Raw genomic sequence first — 17,917 nt, 5'->3', positions numbered from 1 at the left:
CACACATACTATGTGCCCATTACAATCTATGCAAAAATAATCGGAATGCATGATTTATCACCGGTAATTGAAAAACGTGAATAAAATAGTAAATAGTAAATATATCAATAATACCACAAAACATTTTCTGATAGTGATTTATTGATACAAGTGGCGCGTGCTGGCAGTCAACCATGTAACCTCCCACTCTGAGCCATTCAGTGTTGTTATGTATGTAGCTAGTGAGCTAAGCTGTAGCATTAGCAATGTCTTTCAAAAGGAGACAACTCACAAATAAAGAAATTCTGGAGATTAAAAAAAAAATCTGACAATGAGTCTGAAAGTCAGGAATCAGATTCTGACAGTGACAGTGGACCCCTTGTCCACTGACAAAGTCCCAGTTCCATTAGAAGATGCTGGTGGTGATGGTGGCAGACTGACAGTGGATGAAGTACAGGAGTTCTATGGTAGCTGGAAGGCTGCCAGCCATTTCACCCCTCCTGGCCCTGCTGATTGTGTTGATGAGTCCCAGTCTGGAGTGCAACGCCCCTTGCCATTTCCATCTGAGGCAGAGTGCTTCAAGTTGTTTCTGACAGAGGAGCTGGTGGTAGACATAGTAGAGACCAATCGCTATGCCTTGGAGCTACAGGATAAGAGAGAGCAAGGAGTGGGGGGGACAACCACAATTAGTGAAATGTATACATTCCTGGTGACAGTAAAAAATAACTCCCTAAGAGAATACTGAAGCAGAGATCCCATTTTTGCAACTCCCTTCTTTGCCACCCTCTTTTCCCAAGACTGCTTTCTAGTTCTGCTGCTATGACTGCATTTCATCAACAACGCTACTACCATCCTAAATGACCCGTTATACAAAACAAGAAATGTTAACAGCTGGCAGTAAAGTGCCATGACAAACGAGACGTCCATGTCCTCTCCACTGTCCATACAGCAACCATGTCGGCCACAGGGAAGGTGGACCACCTGACGGGAGAGAGAAACAAACCAGACAGAGAAACATCAAACCAGACTGCGTGCTTGACTATAACCTCAACATGGGGGCAGTGGATAAGGCTGACATGATAGACAGCTTTGTGGAATGCACTCAGAAAACGACCAAGTGGTATAAGATATTTTTCCAGGGTAGCGTCAAAATACAACATGCCAATACTTCTGACGCATTTAGCATTGTTTTACAGAGCTAATAGAATAATGTAACTAGCTACATAAGCACGATTGAATATAACACCATAAAAGGTGAGTAACATGAGTAACGTTACCTAGCGTGTCCGCGGTTATAAGGAATATACACAAATATATTATGCTCCATACACACAGTGAGCTACAGTAGAAAAACGGTATAACACGACACAAACTATTATAACGTAATTAGGCACTTACTTTGATAGAAACGCAGTCTGGATTTGAAGATGGGTGTCTGTAGTGACGCCTCTAGCACTGAGACGCTGTGCCACTTGAGTCATAAAGCCAGGGTAGCTTCAAAATACAACACATGCTAATACTTCCCTGACGCAATTAACATTGTTTTCCAGAGCTAATAGAAGAATGTAGCTAGATACCTAAGCGTTGAGTATAACACCATAAATGTTATGAAATGAGTAACGTTACATCGCGTGTCCGCGGTTATAAGGAATATACACAAAAACATGATGCTACAGTGGAAACGACCTAACACGACATGCAGAAACTATTATAACGTAATAAGGCACTTTGATAGAAACGCACACATTTCCAAAGTTATTATTGGTAACGAAAACAACTTTGATTGCGATGCAGGCCACAGGTGGAAAATATGAACACGTGTATGCAGGACGGCAGATGAGTAAATGACTTGGCTGGAGATCACGCTGTCATGCTGATTGAGTTCGAATAACAGACTGGAAGCTTCAAACGGAGGGTGGTACTTGGAATCATGGTTCTTCCTCTGTCAATCATGGTTACCTGCAAGGAAACACATGCCGTCATCATTGCTTTGCACAAAAAGGGCTTCACAGGCAAGGATATTGTAAGATTGCACCTAAATCAACCATTTATCGGATCATCAAGAACTTCAAGGAGAGCGGTTCAATTGTCGTGAAGAAGGCTTCAGTGCGCCCAAGAAAGTCTAGCAAGCGCCAGGATCGTCTCCTAAAGTTGATTCAGCTGCGGGATCGGGGTACCACCAGTACAGAGCTTGCTCAGGAATGGCAGCAGGCATGTGTGAGTGCATCTGCACGCACAGTGAGAAGAGAAGACAAGGTGAGCGCTACCATCAGTCCTGTGTCATGCCAACAGTAAAGCATCCTGAGACCATTCATGTGTGTGGTTGCTTCTCAGCCAAGGGAGTGGGCCCACTCACAATTTTGCCTAAGAACACAGCCATGAATAAAGAATGGTACCAACACATCCTCCGAGAGCAACTTCTCCCAACCCTCCAGGAACAGTTTGGTGACGAACAATGCCTTTTCCAGCATGATGGAGCACCTTGTCAAAAGTGATAACTAAGTGGCTCGGGGAACAAAACATTGATATTTTGGGTCCTTGGCCAGGAAACTCCCCAGACCTTAATCCCATTGAGAACTTGTGGTCAATCCTCAAGAGGCGGGTGGACAAACAAAAAACCACAAATTCGGACAAATTCCAAGCATTGATTATGCAAGAATGGGCTGCCATCAGTCAGGATGTGGCCCAGAAGTTAATTGACAGCATGCCAGAGCGGATTGCAGAGGTCTTGAAAAAGAAGGGTCAATACTGCAAATATGGACTCTTTGCATCAACTTCATGTAATTGTCAATAAAAGCTTTGACACTTATGAAATGCTTGTAATTATACTTTTGACAAAAATATCTAAAGACACTGAAGCAGCAAACTTTGTGAAAATATATAATATTTGTATCATGCTCAAAACTTTTGGCCACGACTGTACATCTGGAGTTGTAATTTTTCTACAGTAATCATATCAAAAACATTTATTTTTGATCAATAAAATGTAATCCAATTACTGTATATGGTAGTCTAATCTAGTGTCTCTGATAGCCGTAGGACAAACTTTTGGGCTCTGATGAATTTTCACTCCTAAAATGAGCAGCATAGGAGCTTTCAAAAAGCAACACTTTTTGTGTTAAATGCTCTGCAACAAAGCTTTCTTAGTGTCCAACAAGCTTTCTCTGCCCTTGACCTTGTTCTGAACACCTCTAAAACAAAGGTCATGTGGTTTGGTAAGACGAATGACCCTCTCCCCACCTGTGTAATTACTACCTCTGAGGGTTTAGAGCTTGAGGTAGTCGACTCATACAAGTACTTGGGATTATGGCTAGACGGTACACTGTCCTTCTCTCAGCACATATCAAAGCTGCAGGCTAAAGTTAAATCTAGACTTGGTTTCCACTATCGTAATCACTCCTCTTTCACCCCAGCTGCCAAACTAACCCTGATTCAGATGACCATCCTACTCATGCTAGATTATGGAGACGTAATTTATAGATCAGCAGGTGAGGGTGCTCTCGAGTGGCTAGATGTTCTTTACCATTCGGCCGTCAGATTTGCCACCAATGCTCCTTATAGGACACATCACTGCACTCTATACTCCTCTGTAAACTGGTCATCTCTGTATACCCTTCGCACTGGTTGATGCTTATTTATAAAACTATCTTAGGCCTCACTCCCCCCTATCTGAGATACCTACTGTACTGCAGCTCTCATCCTCCACATACAACACCCGTTCTGCCAGTCATGTTCTGTTAAAAGTCCCCAAAGCACACACATCCCTGGGTCACTCCTCTTTTCAGTTCGCTGCAGCTAGCGACTGGAACGAGCTGCAAAAAACACTCAAACTGGACCGTTTTGTCTCCATCTCTTCATTCAAAGACTCAATCATGGACACTCTTACTCACAGTTGTGTCTGCTTCGCGTGATGTATTGTTGTCTCTACTAGAGGTCAACCGATTAATCGGCATGGACGATTAATTAAGGCCGATTTCAAGTTTTCATAACAATCGGTAATCTGCCTTTTTGGACGCCGATTACATTGCAATCCACGAGGAGACTGCGTGGCAGGCTGACCACATGTTACGCGAGTGCAGCATCAAAAGGACCTTGTGGCTGCAAGGAGCCAAAGTAAGTTGCTGCTAGCATTAAACTTATCTTATAAAAAAACAATCTTCACATAATCACTAGTTAACTACACATGGTTGATGATATTACTAGGTTAACTAGCTTGTTCTGCGTTGCATATAATCAATGCGGTGCCTGTTAATTTATCATCAATCACAGCCTACTTCAGCTTCGCCAAACGGGTGATGATTTAACAAAAGCGCATTCGCAAAAAAACCACAATCATTGCAATAATGTACCTAACCATAAACATCAATGCCTTTCTTAAAATCAATACACAAGTATATATTTTTAAACCTGCATAGGTAGTTCAAAAAATTAATGTTAGCAGGCAATATTAACTAGTAGAGTTCTGTAATTTTTATCATAGGTACACTTCAACTGTGAGAGACGGAATCTAAAGCAAAAATCCAGAAAATCACATTGTATGATTTTTAAGTAATTAATTAGCATTTTAACCCTAACCCTAACCCAACCACTACAGATTTGGGCCTGAAACATGGCCGCTCCATCTCTGTCAACAACATTTACTCAAACCAAACATAAAAAAACAGGCGCATCTCCACAGGAACTGGTATGAACTCCACAAGGGACATAAGGAGTCTGGAGGATATCAGAGGGCCAGGGGACCTTAGTCGCTCACACAGGACCCTTTCCAGAGCTTTTTCTTGCATACTGAGCCAGAGAACCTATGTTAGTCGAAATAGAACAGACCGCATCCTAAGCTCTAAGAGCCTGACATTGCCCCGGCCTCTACGGTTCAATGAGTCATCAATTTTGCCCACAGAGATTTCAAATTCACTTATTATTGATCAGACGTCACAGGTCCAGTTTGTCAGACTTTGAGGAGTATGACTCAGATACCACTACAGATGGAGGGTACTACTTGAGCAGTGGTGATTGGGAGAAAGAGTCAATACTCTAGCAAAGGGGGGATGTTTTGAGTAACATTGTGCAAATATTTTTATTTAGCAATTCACGTTTTAGTGAAAATAATTTCTTACAGGCCTCTGTATTGTTGAAAAACATGACTAAAACGTGCCTAAATCTGTGCATTAATTGAATTCATATTTTAGGCAACTTAATCACATCTCTACTGTTGCAGGGCTCTATGCTTTTTTACAAGTTGAAAAATGTTTGCAAACACAAATAAATTGAAGAGCACAATGAAAAATATTTGAGGTAATAAAACTAGAATCTTACATTTTTCTAGTTTCACTGGTGCTCCTAAATAAAAATTCCAGGTCGCACAGCTAGATGTTTAAGCGCATATGCGAGTAAAATGCTCGCACCGTAGAGCCCTGCGTTGCACATATAAGCACAGTTAATATTTTTGTTTAAATAATTTAATAATGTATATTTTTTGTTAAGCCTATGTACTGTTGCTTTGCGTAAGCGGAACTAAAGTATGGATCCCAGTGGACTACACCGAGGATATTTTCATGGTACATTCACAGTCTGGAAAAAAGTTCGAGTGACATTAAAGGAATCTTGTTTAATTAAAAGCGTGTAATATACGGTATTCTTCTGTAATATCCAATCGATAATTGGTCTGTGTAAACAAATGCTTTTTCCTGTGCGTATTTCATCAAAATTCCTCAATACCCACGAGTCCATACATCGTCCAATCACACTCCGCCAAATCAAAACTTCACCCCCCGATCTCCACCCTTTTCTGAAGACAAGATGCTGCCTGCATAATTGGTACCCTAAAAATATATATTAGTTTGCTAGTCTACTTTTAGAAATTAACTATGACGCGTAAAGATAATCTACTCAACCCTATACGGAGTTTATTTCCGTTAGTTTGTATAGTTTTAATATTATCCACATGTTGTAGTGACTTTCCGTGTTGTCAAGCTAGTGAAGTCGGTCCTGAAAAATGTCTTGTTTGGGGTCCAGGGCTCGACCCAAAAGTCGTTTTGCCCGTCCGATACTTCATCATCCAGGCTGTCAACTCAGCTGGGAAAAACTTCTCCCTCTCTCCAGGTAAGTGTTGATAAACTGCAGAATTACCTCAAATCAATGGGCGCAACCGACTGAAGACGAAAGTTGAGTGACGTCGGGGGAGGTGCATCTGCGACAGCCGAAAGTAATGTGGTTTTCCAAAGCAAGGCTCAGATCAATATTTTATTTAACTAGGAAAGTCAGTTAAGAACAAATTCTTATTTTTAAACCAGATTTTTACCTTGGGATTCAATCTAGCAACCTTTCGGTCACTGGCCCAACGCTCCAACCACTAGGCTACCTGCCGCCCCAAGAAATGCAGTGTTGTCATTGTTTATGGCAGCGTTGTTTATATGCCATTGTTTATAAAAATGTTTTCTTTATGTCGAAAAAAACATTTATCCAACACCAATATCACACACTCGCAACCTGGAATCACATGTGTACAATCAATTAGTGAGGGAGAGCCTCAATCACATGTAGCCTCATTCTCTCTAGGCTACTCATGAATTGTAGCAAATTGGTTTCTGTTTCTTTCGCGTGGGTCAAGTAAAAACACCCTAATGATTGCTTGACAATAGCGCCTCCCACAATGCAGGTGATGGCTGCAGGATGAAATTGGTGAAGAGCAACTGCAGAAATTTGAAGTCAACTTCATGACCTTTGATCTCATGATTTTTGTAAGGTTCATGCAGTGCATAGTCACTTTAACTCAACCTACATGTACATATTACCTCAACTAACCGGTGCCCCCTGTATATAGCCTCTCTACTGTTATTTTACTGCTGCTCTTTAATTATTTGTTTTAAAAATGTTTTAACTGATCTGTTTTTTACTTATACTTATTTTTCTTAAAACTGCATTGTTGGTTAATGGCTTGTAAGTAAGCAGTGGACATGTAGACGCAAGTCAGACAATTTTTATCCCAGAATGCAACACACTTTGAAAGGCTGTGACCAACGATAGTCACCGACTTGACAAAAGTGATCCGGTCGAACGCACCCAATTATTTCATATCTGTTGGATGTTTATCCCTTATCAAAGTTCTCTTTTGGGAAACTTTTTAGCAACCCATCCTTTTTAAGGCATTTTACCCCAATATCAATTGAGATCTCATATACAATGGGGAGTTTGTCATCTTTGGTAATTTGGTAATACATGTTTTTGTTGCTCTAGCCAATATTTTATTGCTGCACAAAATCAAACTCTTAAACAGTGTCCATGATTGGGGACCCTTTTATTCCCCTAGTTAGCTTAGTCTTTGCAGACTGAAAATTACTCCATCTCCAATTGACCCTATGGTTACATTATTGTTTCCATTATAGAGGTGATCCATCTAACTCATTTTATTTCTCTTTACATGTAGGTAAAGACTCATTCAGAGTGAAGATTGTCTCACTCTCACAGAAGGAGCATGTCCGCATCCACGTCCCCCTCCCCCTGGACAGAGGAGATGGTTCTTTTCTGATGAGGTACCGTCTGTATGGCAGTATCCTCAAGGGACTGAAGGTCGAAGTACTCTACAGAGACAGTCACGTTGCAAAGTCACCTTACACCCTACAAGGTACCTATATCAGTCAATGGCTAACTTTCACAGATTATTTCAATGAAAGCAGATTAATGTGATCATTTGACAGAAATTACAAGTGAACTCCTCATCAGAGTACGCCTGTATGAATAATATAGGCTAGATCAGTGTATCCTCCAATACCCCCAACAGCACACATTTTTATTGTAGCCCCAGACAAAAATACCTAATTTAACTTGTCAAGGGCTTGATGATTAGTTGACAAGTAGAATCAGGTGTGCTTGTCCAGGGCCATAACAAAAATATGTACTGTTGGGGGGACTGGAGCTGGGAAACACTTGAGTAGATGGCAGTATGTTGTAAATTTTATCTATTCTCACTGCTTCCACATGATGCATCCCTTTGGTTGTATATACTCAGGACCAGTCTATCATGAGTACTGTGACTGCCCAGAGCATGATGTTCCCACCTGGCAGAGCATTATGCAGTGTCCTGCTGAGGAACCCCAGATCCAGAGGGACTTCAATGCCTTCCCCTCCATTGACCTGCAGCGCCTCCTACAGGAAGTTCCCCGCCGGTTCTCCAACAGAGGAGGTCTCATTCACTATGCTGTCATCAACAACCAGGTGTACCGTCGCTCGCTGGGAAAATACACTGACTTCAAGATGTTCTCTGATGAGATGTTACTATCCCTAGCCAGGAAGGTAAAGAGTTGCTTTGTGGGGGGTTTTGTGTGCAGGTCTCTGTCCTTTCATCAAGAAGTATGATCATGTTCCTTTCTGAACTGTTTTGTGATACTTTGTCCCTTGCCTGAAACTCTCCTAATACCGTATTTTCAATATAATTGTTTAGTTCATTGTTCTGCATAAACTGAGCTCCCCTGTCTTTGTCTCTGAATTTGAATTGAAAGGTGAGGTTGCCTGATGTGGAATTTTACATCAATGTGGGAGACTGGCCAATGGAAACAAGGAAAGCAGATGACGATCCTGGGCCTGTTCCAATCATCTCCTGGTGTGGCTCCACAGACACCCGAGACATCATCCTGCCCACCTACGACATCACTCACTCAACCCTGGAGACCATGAGGGGCGTTTCCAATGACCTACTGTCAGTCCAAGGCAACACAGGTAAGATGTATAACCTCATACACTATCCCTTAACCTCATTCTGCTTACTTACACCTCATTACTCACAATAACCTTATTCTGTTTCCTTGGTGTCTAGGTCCCCCTTGGGCCAACAAAACGGAACAGGCCTTCTTCCGTGGCCGGGACAGTCGTGAAGAGCGCCTTCACCTAGTCACTCTGTCCAAGAAAAACCCAGAGCTGCTAGACGCCGGGATCACTGGCTGGTTCTTTTTCAGGGAAAGGGAGAAGGATCTGGGGAAAGCAAATCTTGTTGGATTCTTTGACTTCTTCAAGGTGAGGGAACATTCTGAACACTCCAATCACCCAAAGCCAGCAGTTTCCCATTTGAAAACTGATTTTACCTGTGTGAGAAGTGAGAAGATAAAGAAATGTTAGCCGTTGTTGATTTAATTTATTTATTCAGAACTGTGACACCTTGAGTTCCCTCTCCCATTTATAGTATAAGTATCAGGTGAACGTGGATGGCACAGTGGCAGCTTACAGGTTCCCTTACCTAATGCTGGGGAACAGTTTGGTGCTGAAGCAGATCTCACCATATTATGAGCATTTCTACACCCATCTGAAGCCAGGCACCCACTACATCCCTGTGAAGAGGAGTCTCTCTGACCTCATCCAAAAGATTGAGTGGGCTAAGGTAAGAAGGGAGAGAGTCAAATCCCCCCCAAAATTGTCACTTGTTACGTAAACAATATGGGGGAAACTAATAGTGAAATGCTTACTTACGGGCCCTTCCCAACAATGCAGAGAGAAAAAATAATAGAAAGATAACATGAGGAATAAATACACAATGAGTAATGATCATTTGGTAATATACAGTGAATTCGGAATGTATTCAGACCCCTTCACTTTTTCCACATTTTGTTACTTTACAGCCTTATTCTAAAATTGATTAAATGAATGTTTTCCCTCATCAATCTACACACAATACCCCATAATGACAAAGCGAAAAAGTTTAGAAATTTTTGCAAATGTATTGAAAATAAAAAACATACCGTATTCAGACCCTTTGCTTTGAGACTCGAAATTGAGCTCAGTTGCATCCTGTTTCCATTGATTATCCTTGAGATTTTCTACAACTTGATTGGAGTCCACCTGTGGTAAATTCAATTGATTGGACATGATTTGGAAAGGCACCTGTCTATATAAGGTGCCACAGTTGACAGTGCATGTCAGAGCAAAAACAAAGCCATGAGGTTGATGGAATTGTCCGTAGAGCTCTTGAGACAGGATTGTGTCGAGGCACAGATCTGGGGAAGGGTACCAAAAAATGTCTGGTCACTGAACAGAAACCAATGGCCACTCTGACAGAGTTCTAGAGTTCCTCTGTGGAGATGGAAGAACCTTCCAGAAGGACAACCATCTCTGCAGCACTCCATCAATCAGGCCTTTATGGTAGAGTGGCCAGATGGAAGCCACTTCTGAGTAAAAGGCTCATGACAGCCCGCTTGGAGTTTGCCAAAAGGCACCTAAAGGACTCTGACCATGAGATACAAGATTATCTGGTCTGATGAAACCAAGATTGAACTATTTGGCCTGAATGCCAAGCGTAACATCTGGAGGAAGCCAGGCACCATCCCTACGGTGAAGCATGGTGGTGGTGGCAGCATCATGCTGTGGGGATGTTTTTCAGTGGCAGGGACTTGGAGACTGGTCAGGATCGAGGGAAAGATGAACGGAGCAAAGTACAGAGAGATCCTTGATAAAAACCTGCTCCACTGTGCTCAGGACTTCAGACTGGGGTGAAGGGTTCAGCTTCCAGCAGGACAATGACCCTAAGCACACAGCCAAGACAACGAAGGAGTGGCTTCTCTGAATGTCAATTTAAGAATAAGGCTTTAACTTAACAAAATGTGGAAAAAGTCAAGGGGTATGAATACTTTCCGAATGCACTGTAGGTAGGGGTAAAGTGACTAGGCAACAGGATAGATAATAAGCAGTAGTAGCAGCGTATGTGATGAGTCAAAAGAGTTAGTGCAAAGGGTGTCAATGCAGATAGGTTTGGTTAACTATTTAGCAGTCTTATGGCTTGGGGTGGGTAGAAGCTGTTCAGGGCCCTGTTGGTTCCAAACTTGGTGCATCAGTACTGCTTGGCATGCAGTAGCAGCGAGAACAGTATGACTTGGGTGGCTGGAGTCTTTGACAATTTTTAGGGCCTTCCTCTGACACTGCTTGGTATAGAGGTCCTGGATGGCAGGGAGCTCAGCCCCAGTGATGTACTGGGCCGTACGCACTACCCTCTGTAACGCCTTGCGTCGTATGCCAAGCAGTAAGTGCATGTTAAGGAAGGACATGCCAAGGAGTGCATGTCAATGTTTGTCAATATGCATTGCTACCATTTGTATGTTTGTCTGCTTGCAATGCGAATGCATTTTTTTACCATTAGGATTTAGCTGTTTTTTTTGTGGATATTTGATTAAGATAGTAATGTCTTTATTTTCCCTGCAGGAGAATGATGCTGAAGCACAGGCTATCGCTAAAGCAGGCCAGGCAATCGTAAGAGAGCTGGTACAACCGAACAGACTGTACTGTTACTATTATAGTGTGCTACAGGTAATTGCCTCCTGGGAGTGTTTTTATGCTATGCTTGCCAATGCTAAATCAGCTCATATATTAAGGTAGCATTCTTATCATTGATAAAAGAAACCCGGCTGAGGAAGTTCTTTCTTGTCATAACAGATGTACTCTGAGCGTCAGACAAGCCGGCCGACACAACATCCAGATATGGAGCTGGTTCCCCAGCCTTCAGACCAGAGTGCCCTTTGCAGCTGTCAGCGAGAGCCTCAAATAGATGATCCCAGCCGGAAAAAGGATGAACTCTGATCAAAATACTGAAAGGAAAGGGGAGAGACCCTAGCTATTTCAATACAGAAAGTGCTTATTAAAGGAAGAATTACTGCTGTGATCAGGACTGCTAGCTAAGTGGATGTTCCAACATTCATATAGAGAAATATTCCATTTGGTTTGAGCCAGAGGGACCATGTCACAGCTCACTTTGCTGAGCCTGGAATATGACTGCTTTATTGACAAGACCATTATGTAAACATCTATTTCCACTGTTTTCACTGTCCTCTGTGATATTTTGTACTGCATTTTGTAATTGTATGATGGTCATCATGATTACATTTTTATAAAAATGTATATATTTTTTATATTTTCTTAGATTGCCTTTGATGTTGTTAACCTCCTGATTGACCAAGATCATGTCCTTTGCCTTGGTTATTTATTTTTATTTAATATAACCTTTATTTATTAACTAGGCAAGTCAGTTATAAACACATTCTTATTTACAATGATGGCCTACCAAAAGACCCGCTACAGGGATGGGGGCTGGGATTAAAATAAAAATATTGGACAAATCACATCACGACAAATGAGACAAAACAACACTACATAAAGAGAAACCTAAGACAACATAGCATGGCAGCAATGTCCATTACTATAGATATTCCTTGGATGGGGACAATATAAAACAATTTGTTGGCATGATATACTATATGTAACAGTATAACTTTAAGCCGTCCACTCGCCCCGAGACAGGGGCAATCCAGGGACCCTCTGCACACATCAACAACGGTCACCCACGAAGCATCGTTACCCATCGCTCCACAAAGGCCACGGCTCTTGCAGAGCAAGGTGCAACGCTACTTCTAGGTTTCAGAACAAGTGACGTAACTGATTGAAACGCTAGTAGCGCGTACCCGCTAACCATTTCACATCCGTTACACTCACCCCCCTTTCAACCTCCTCCTTTTTCCGCAGCAACCAGTGATCCGGGTCAACAGCATCAATGTAACAGTATTACTTTAGTACGTCCCCTCGCCCCGACCCGGGCGCGAACCAGGGACCCTCTGCACACATCAACAACGGTCACCCACGAAGCATCGTTACCCATCGCTCCACAAAGGCCGCGGCCCTTGCAGAGCAAGGTGTGACGACCCTCCCACTCTGTCTGCCGTATTCTCTCTTTGTTCTTGTTTCCTTATTAGGATGTCGGTGGGCGGAGTTGGGAAGGGTCGTCAGCTACATGGGAGACACCTGGGCCCGGTGTCTCCCAGGATAAATACACCACCCCGGTGTCTCCCAGGATAAATACACCACTTCCCCATTCATGGAGAGACTCTCTCCAGGCAGACACCTTGATAGATTTGTTTGTGTTTCTTGGTGGTTTTTTGGTTGTTTGTTTTACCATCTTTCAACACCTTGCATTATCACATTCATGCATGCAAAACACTCACACTACTGATTACACACACCATTGTATATTATACTTAGTTACTTTAGTTAATAAATATATATTTTGTTACTCCTTTTCTCCACGTTGTCTCCCTTTTGTTACGGGCTTTGAGCCAGTTCATGACAAGTGGGGGCTCATCCGGGATAATTGAACGTATTGGTTTGGGAGAACGTGGAGGTACGTGTTTGGTTTGCATATTTTGTTTGAGTTTGATAGGCCCAGTATTGGTTGCCTTTGTTGTTTGGTTTGTGTGCTGCTTTGGAGAGAGTACATTGGTTAGTTTCCAGGGCCCTGCCCAGCCTGGAAACTCTTGTTCTACTTTCTGTTGGGACATTGGTCTGAGGTGAGTAATCTAATCGGCTGTGTACCTCAGTGGGAGATTTGGGTAGGGTAGTGGAACTTGCTACCTGGAGCTATAGCCTTTTACCCCTGATAGGCTTAGCGACGTGTTTCCTTTTTGGAATATGTTGGGCATGGTTAATGTTTGTTATTTTTGTGTGGTGTCTGTGGACTGAGCAGTTGTCTCGGGGGCACATCCGTGGCTTGGTGGAATCTGCCAGCGTGCTGGGGGGTTTATTTCCTTGCCAGCGGGCTACAGTGCGTAAATACCCACCGCAAATCCGCACAAAGACTAGGGTTGAGTTAATGTAGGTTTTGGGGAAGCTCCGTATCTCATCTCTCTTCTGTGGTACTCAGGGTGATTGTCATTTCTTGGGTTGTGGTCTGGTGTGCTCAGCAGAGGGGAAGAGTGAGAATTTTTTTTTGTTGTAACTATGGCGTCTTTTGTAGATGAGTTCATTCGCTTTCCATCAGAGGAATTGTTAGAATTAGGTACTAATTAGGTACTTGTCACGAACCGGCTCAAAGCCCGTAACAAAAGGGAGACAACGTGGAGATAAGGAGTAACAAAATATATTTATTAAATAAAGTAACCTAAATGCAATTAACAATGGTGTGTGTAATCAGTAATCAGTAGTGTAAGTGAGTGTTTTGGCATGCATGAATGTGATAATGCGGTGTGTTGAAAGGTGCTAAAGCAAACAACCAAAAAGTCACAAAAAGCCACAACCAAATCTATCAAGGTGTCTGCATGGAGAGAGTCCCCTCCATGAATGGGGAAGTGGTGTATTTATCCTGGGAGACACCGGGCCCAGGTGTTTCCCATGTAGCTGACGACCCTCCCAACTCCGCCCACCGACATCCTAATAAGGAAACAAGAACAAAGAGAGAATACGGCAGACAGAGTGGGAGGGTCGTCACATTCCCCCCCATAAAACCGGGGACCAACAAGGACCCCGGAACAACATACCAGCCTCTGCGTCCCAAATTGATGAGGGGTTACGTGTGCACACTTCCAATTTGCCCCAGCCAACCCCTTCCTCCCCAGACCTCAGCAACCTTTGCGCACGGGAAGCAATATTTAAGAGGAAAGAAGACTCCCCAGACCTCAGCAACCTTAGTGCATAGGAAGCAACTTTTAAGAGGAAAGAAGAACACAAGACCAGGAGGGAATAGACAGGAAAAACAGAACCTGACAATACGAACATTCAGGAACAGGGCGCACGAGAGAGCGCATCAGCAATCACGTTTTCAGTCACCCGGATGTGCCGCACATCGAGATGGAATGATTGTAAAAATAAACACCATCTCATTATCCTCTGGTTCGGACACATCATGGACCTCAAAAAAGTGAGAGGGTTATGGTCGGTGTAGACCACAATAGGTACTACCCCAGACCCGACATAAACTTCAAAGTGTTGTAGCGCCCAGATGAGTGCTAGCGCTTCCTTTTCAATAACCGAGTAGTTCAACTGATAATCGTTAAACTTTTTGGAAAAGAAACTAACAGGCCTCTCAACCCCAGACACATCTGCTTGCAGCAAAACTGCACCTGCTCCCACATGACTAGCATCCACCTGCAAGGTAAATGACAAATCCACGCGAGGAGCAGCCAGCACCGGAGTTGAGGTAAGCAACCTCTTTGCATCTTCAAAAGCGTGTTGACAACGAGTAGACCAAACGTATACAGCCTTTGCTTTCAGCATATCTGTCAAGGGAGCGACCACAGTAGAGAAGTTATTACAAAAACTACGGTAATAACCAATCATGCCCAAGAAACGCATCAGTTCCTTTTTAGTAGTTGGTGGTGGAAAAGCATCAATAGCTACCACTTTAGCCCGAACAGGACGCACTTCACCCTGCCCAACCACCTTTCCAAGGTATGTAACGGTCGCCTGAGCAAACTCACATTTAGCCAGATTGATCGTGAGGTGACCCGCAGCCAGACGTTCGAACAAGGCTTGAATACGGGACAGATGTTCTTCCCAAGTATCTGCATATATCACTACATCGTCCAAATAAACAGCGCACCCGGTCAGACCGGCGACAACCCTGTTCATAAGTCGCTGAAAAGTGGCAGGTGCATTACGCAGACCAAAACTCATAACCGAATACGAGTACAGACCAAAGGGTGTAATAAAGGCAGAGATTTCACGTGCCCTAGTCGTCAGTGGCACCTGCCAATAGCCTTTTAACAGGTCAAATTTGCTCACAAACCTAGCTGCTCCGACTTGATCAACGCAGTCCTCCATCCGAGGAAGAGGAAATGAATCTGGCTTTGTGACACTGTTTACCTTACGGTAATCCGTACAAAATCGGTTTGTTCCATCCGGTTTACTGACCAAGATACAGGGAGAAGCCCAACTGGAGAAAGAAGGCTCTGCCATCTTACTCTCCAGCATGTACCTGACCTCAGCATCCAGACAACGCAGTTTCTCTGAAGAAACTCTATAGAACCGCTGACGAATGGGGTCAGCATCTCCAATGTCAATATCATGTTCTATTAAGTTTGTACGTGTAGGTGTATCAGAAAACAATCCTGGAAATCGCCGAATCAGACCAACCATCTCTTTCCTCCCATCAACAGGTAGGTGAGTGAGAAGACTGTCTAAAATATCCATTGTCTCTGAATTTTTCAACCTACCCTGCAATATACAATCGTCAGGACCAGGCACATCTTCCTCCTCATGCACAGATCTAGCATGACAAAAACCCAAGGAAACAACGGTATCAGCCAAAAGAACAGGTTTAACATCCTCTGTAGACTCCCACTGTTCATTCTCAGAGGAACGTGCATAATAGGGTTTTAACAAGTTTACATGGCACAGCTGGTGTGCTTTCCTCCGTTCTGGAGTGGCAACTAGATAATTTGCTCAGTGTACTGGCGCACCACTGTATATGGACCTTGAAACTTGGCTTGAAAAGGAGAACCAACAATTGGCAGCAGAGCAAGAACCTGGTCACCCGGACTAAAGTGACGAGGCTCAGTTCGGCGATCAAATATGCCCTTCATCCTCTCCTGTGAAGATGATAACTTCTCTTTAGCCATTTCACCAGCGGCGTACAGGCGTCGCCGGAAATCACACACATACGATAACAAGGACTGAGGAGGCTCAGGAGACTTCCAGTCATCCTGGAGAACAGATAAAAGTCCACGCACCCTTAGTCCAAACACAAGGTCTGGGGAGTCTTTCCTCTTAAATGTTGCTTCCTATGCACTAAGGTTGCTGAGGTCTGGGGAGTCTTTCCTCTTAAATGTTGCTTCCTATGCACTAAGGTTGCTGAGGTCTGGGGAGTCTTCTTTCCTCTTAAATATTGCTTCCCGTGCGCAAAGGTTGCTGAGGTCTGGGGAGGAGGAGGTTGGCTGGGGCAAATTGGAAGTGTGCACGTAACCCCTCATCAATTTGGGACGCAGAGGCTGGTATGTTGTTCCGGGGTCCTTGTTGGTCCCCGGTTTTATGGGGGGGGAATGTGACGACCCTCCCACTCTGTCTGCCGTATTCTCTCTTTGTTCGTGTTTCCTTATTAGGATGTCGGTGGGCGGAGTTGGGAGGGTCGTCAGCTACATGGGAGACACCTGGGCCCGGTGTCTCCCAGGATAAATACACCACTTCCCCATTCATGGGGAGACTCTCTCCAGGCAGACACCTTGATAGATTTGTTTGTGTTTCTTGGTGGTTTTTTGGTTGTTTGTTTTAGCATCTTTCAACACCCTGCATTATCACATTCATGCATGCAAAACACTCACTTACACTACACATTACTGATTACACACACCATTGTATATTATACTTAGTTACTTTAGTTAATAAATATATATTTTGTTACTCCTTTTCTCCACGTTGTCTCCCTTTTGTTACGGGCTTTGAGCCGGTTCGTGACAAGTGGGTATATACACAGTCAGTATATACACACAAGTAGGTCACATGGGGGAGAGGCGTTGTGCCGTGAGGTGTTGCTTTATTTGTTTGTTTTTTAAACCTGGTTTGCTGTTCACTTCCGCTATATAAGATGTAAAGGAGTATCATGTTTCAACAGCTGTTGAAAATCGCCGAATACTACAAGGTTGAAATTAGTGATAAACGTCTAAAGAATTCTATTAGGTTGATATTGAAGGCCAATCTGATGGAGAGTGGTATTCTTGAAGTTACCACTGGGCCAGCCTCTGCTGAGGAGTCATCTCCCCGTAACGTTACAATGGCCATTCCATCGGTTAGTCCTAGTAGTCTTCTTTTTGAACAGCAGAAAGAACTGCTTCTGTTACAGCAGCAGCATGATCGTGAGAAGCTAGAGTATGATCGTGAGAAGCTAGAGTATGATCGGCAGCATGATCGTGAGAAGCTAGAGTATGATCGTGTAAAGTATGAAAGGGAATTAGATATGGAGCATGCTAAAATCAAGTTGCAACAAGAACGGATAGAGTTGGTTAGGGAAGGAAAGATTTCAGGGGAGAGTTTGTTCTGGGAAGGTGACCTAGATTTACCTAGGGGTCGTTCCTCTTTTGGTCGTGCCCCGGACACATTTGATATTGTTGGGAACTTACGGTTATTGCCTCAGTTTAATGAAAAGGACCCTGAGACATTCTTTTCGTTGTTTGAGCGTGTTGCTGACGCTAGGAGTTGGCATGATTCT

The 17,917-nt window shown here is 43.3% G+C and overlaps 1 protein-coding gene and 1 long non-coding RNA gene across 2 annotated transcripts; one reads left to right on the top strand and one right to left on the bottom strand.

The window, feature by feature from the left end:
• Positions 1-5,729: 5,729 nt before the first annotated feature.
• On the top strand, positions 5,730-12,002 carry LOC120021455 (protein O-glucosyltransferase 3-like). The gene is made up of 8 exons (XM_038965230.1): positions 5,730-6,078; positions 7,403-7,600; positions 7,985-8,268; positions 8,475-8,691; positions 8,789-8,985; positions 9,152-9,346; positions 11,158-11,262; positions 11,389-12,002. The coding sequence occupies exons 1-8, from the start codon at positions 5,844-5,846 to the stop codon at positions 11,530-11,532; spliced, it is 1,575 nt and encodes a 524-aa protein (XP_038821158.1). The 5' UTR covers positions 5,730-5,843; the 3' UTR covers positions 11,533-12,002.
• Positions 7,257-16,131, bottom strand: LOC120021457. The gene is made up of 2 exons (XR_005472512.1): positions 15,930-16,131; positions 7,257-9,053 (listed from the first exon to the last, which is right to left on the bottom strand). It is a non-coding gene; the product is annotated as an uncharacterized LOC120021457 (long non-coding RNA).
• Positions 16,132-17,917: the final 1,786 nt, after the last annotated feature.

The sequence above is a fragment of the Salvelinus namaycush genome, chromosome 26, assembly GCF_016432855.1.
Source record: "Salvelinus namaycush isolate Seneca chromosome 26, SaNama_1.0, whole genome shotgun sequence".
Lineage (NCBI taxonomy): Eukaryota > Metazoa > Chordata > Actinopteri > Salmoniformes > Salmonidae > Salvelinus > Salvelinus namaycush.
This window is presented reverse-complemented; position numbering and strand designations above follow the sequence as displayed.

What these genes read in the sequence shown, in the direction of transcription:
- LOC120021455 (XM_038965230.1), top strand. Translation starts at nt 5,844, where the DNA reads ATGACGCGTAAAGATAATCTACTCAACCCTATACGGAGTTTATTTCCG. An exon ending in TACTATCCCTAGCCAGGAAG is followed by an intron (nt 8,269 to 8,474) that starts GTAAAGAGTTGC and finishes TTGAATTGAAAG; the next exon opens with GTGAGGTTGCCTGATGTGGA. An exon ending in AAAAGATTGAGTGGGCTAAG is followed by an intron (nt 9,347 to 11,157) that starts GTAAGAAGGGAG and finishes TTTTCCCTGCAG; the next exon opens with GAGAATGATGCTGAAGCACA.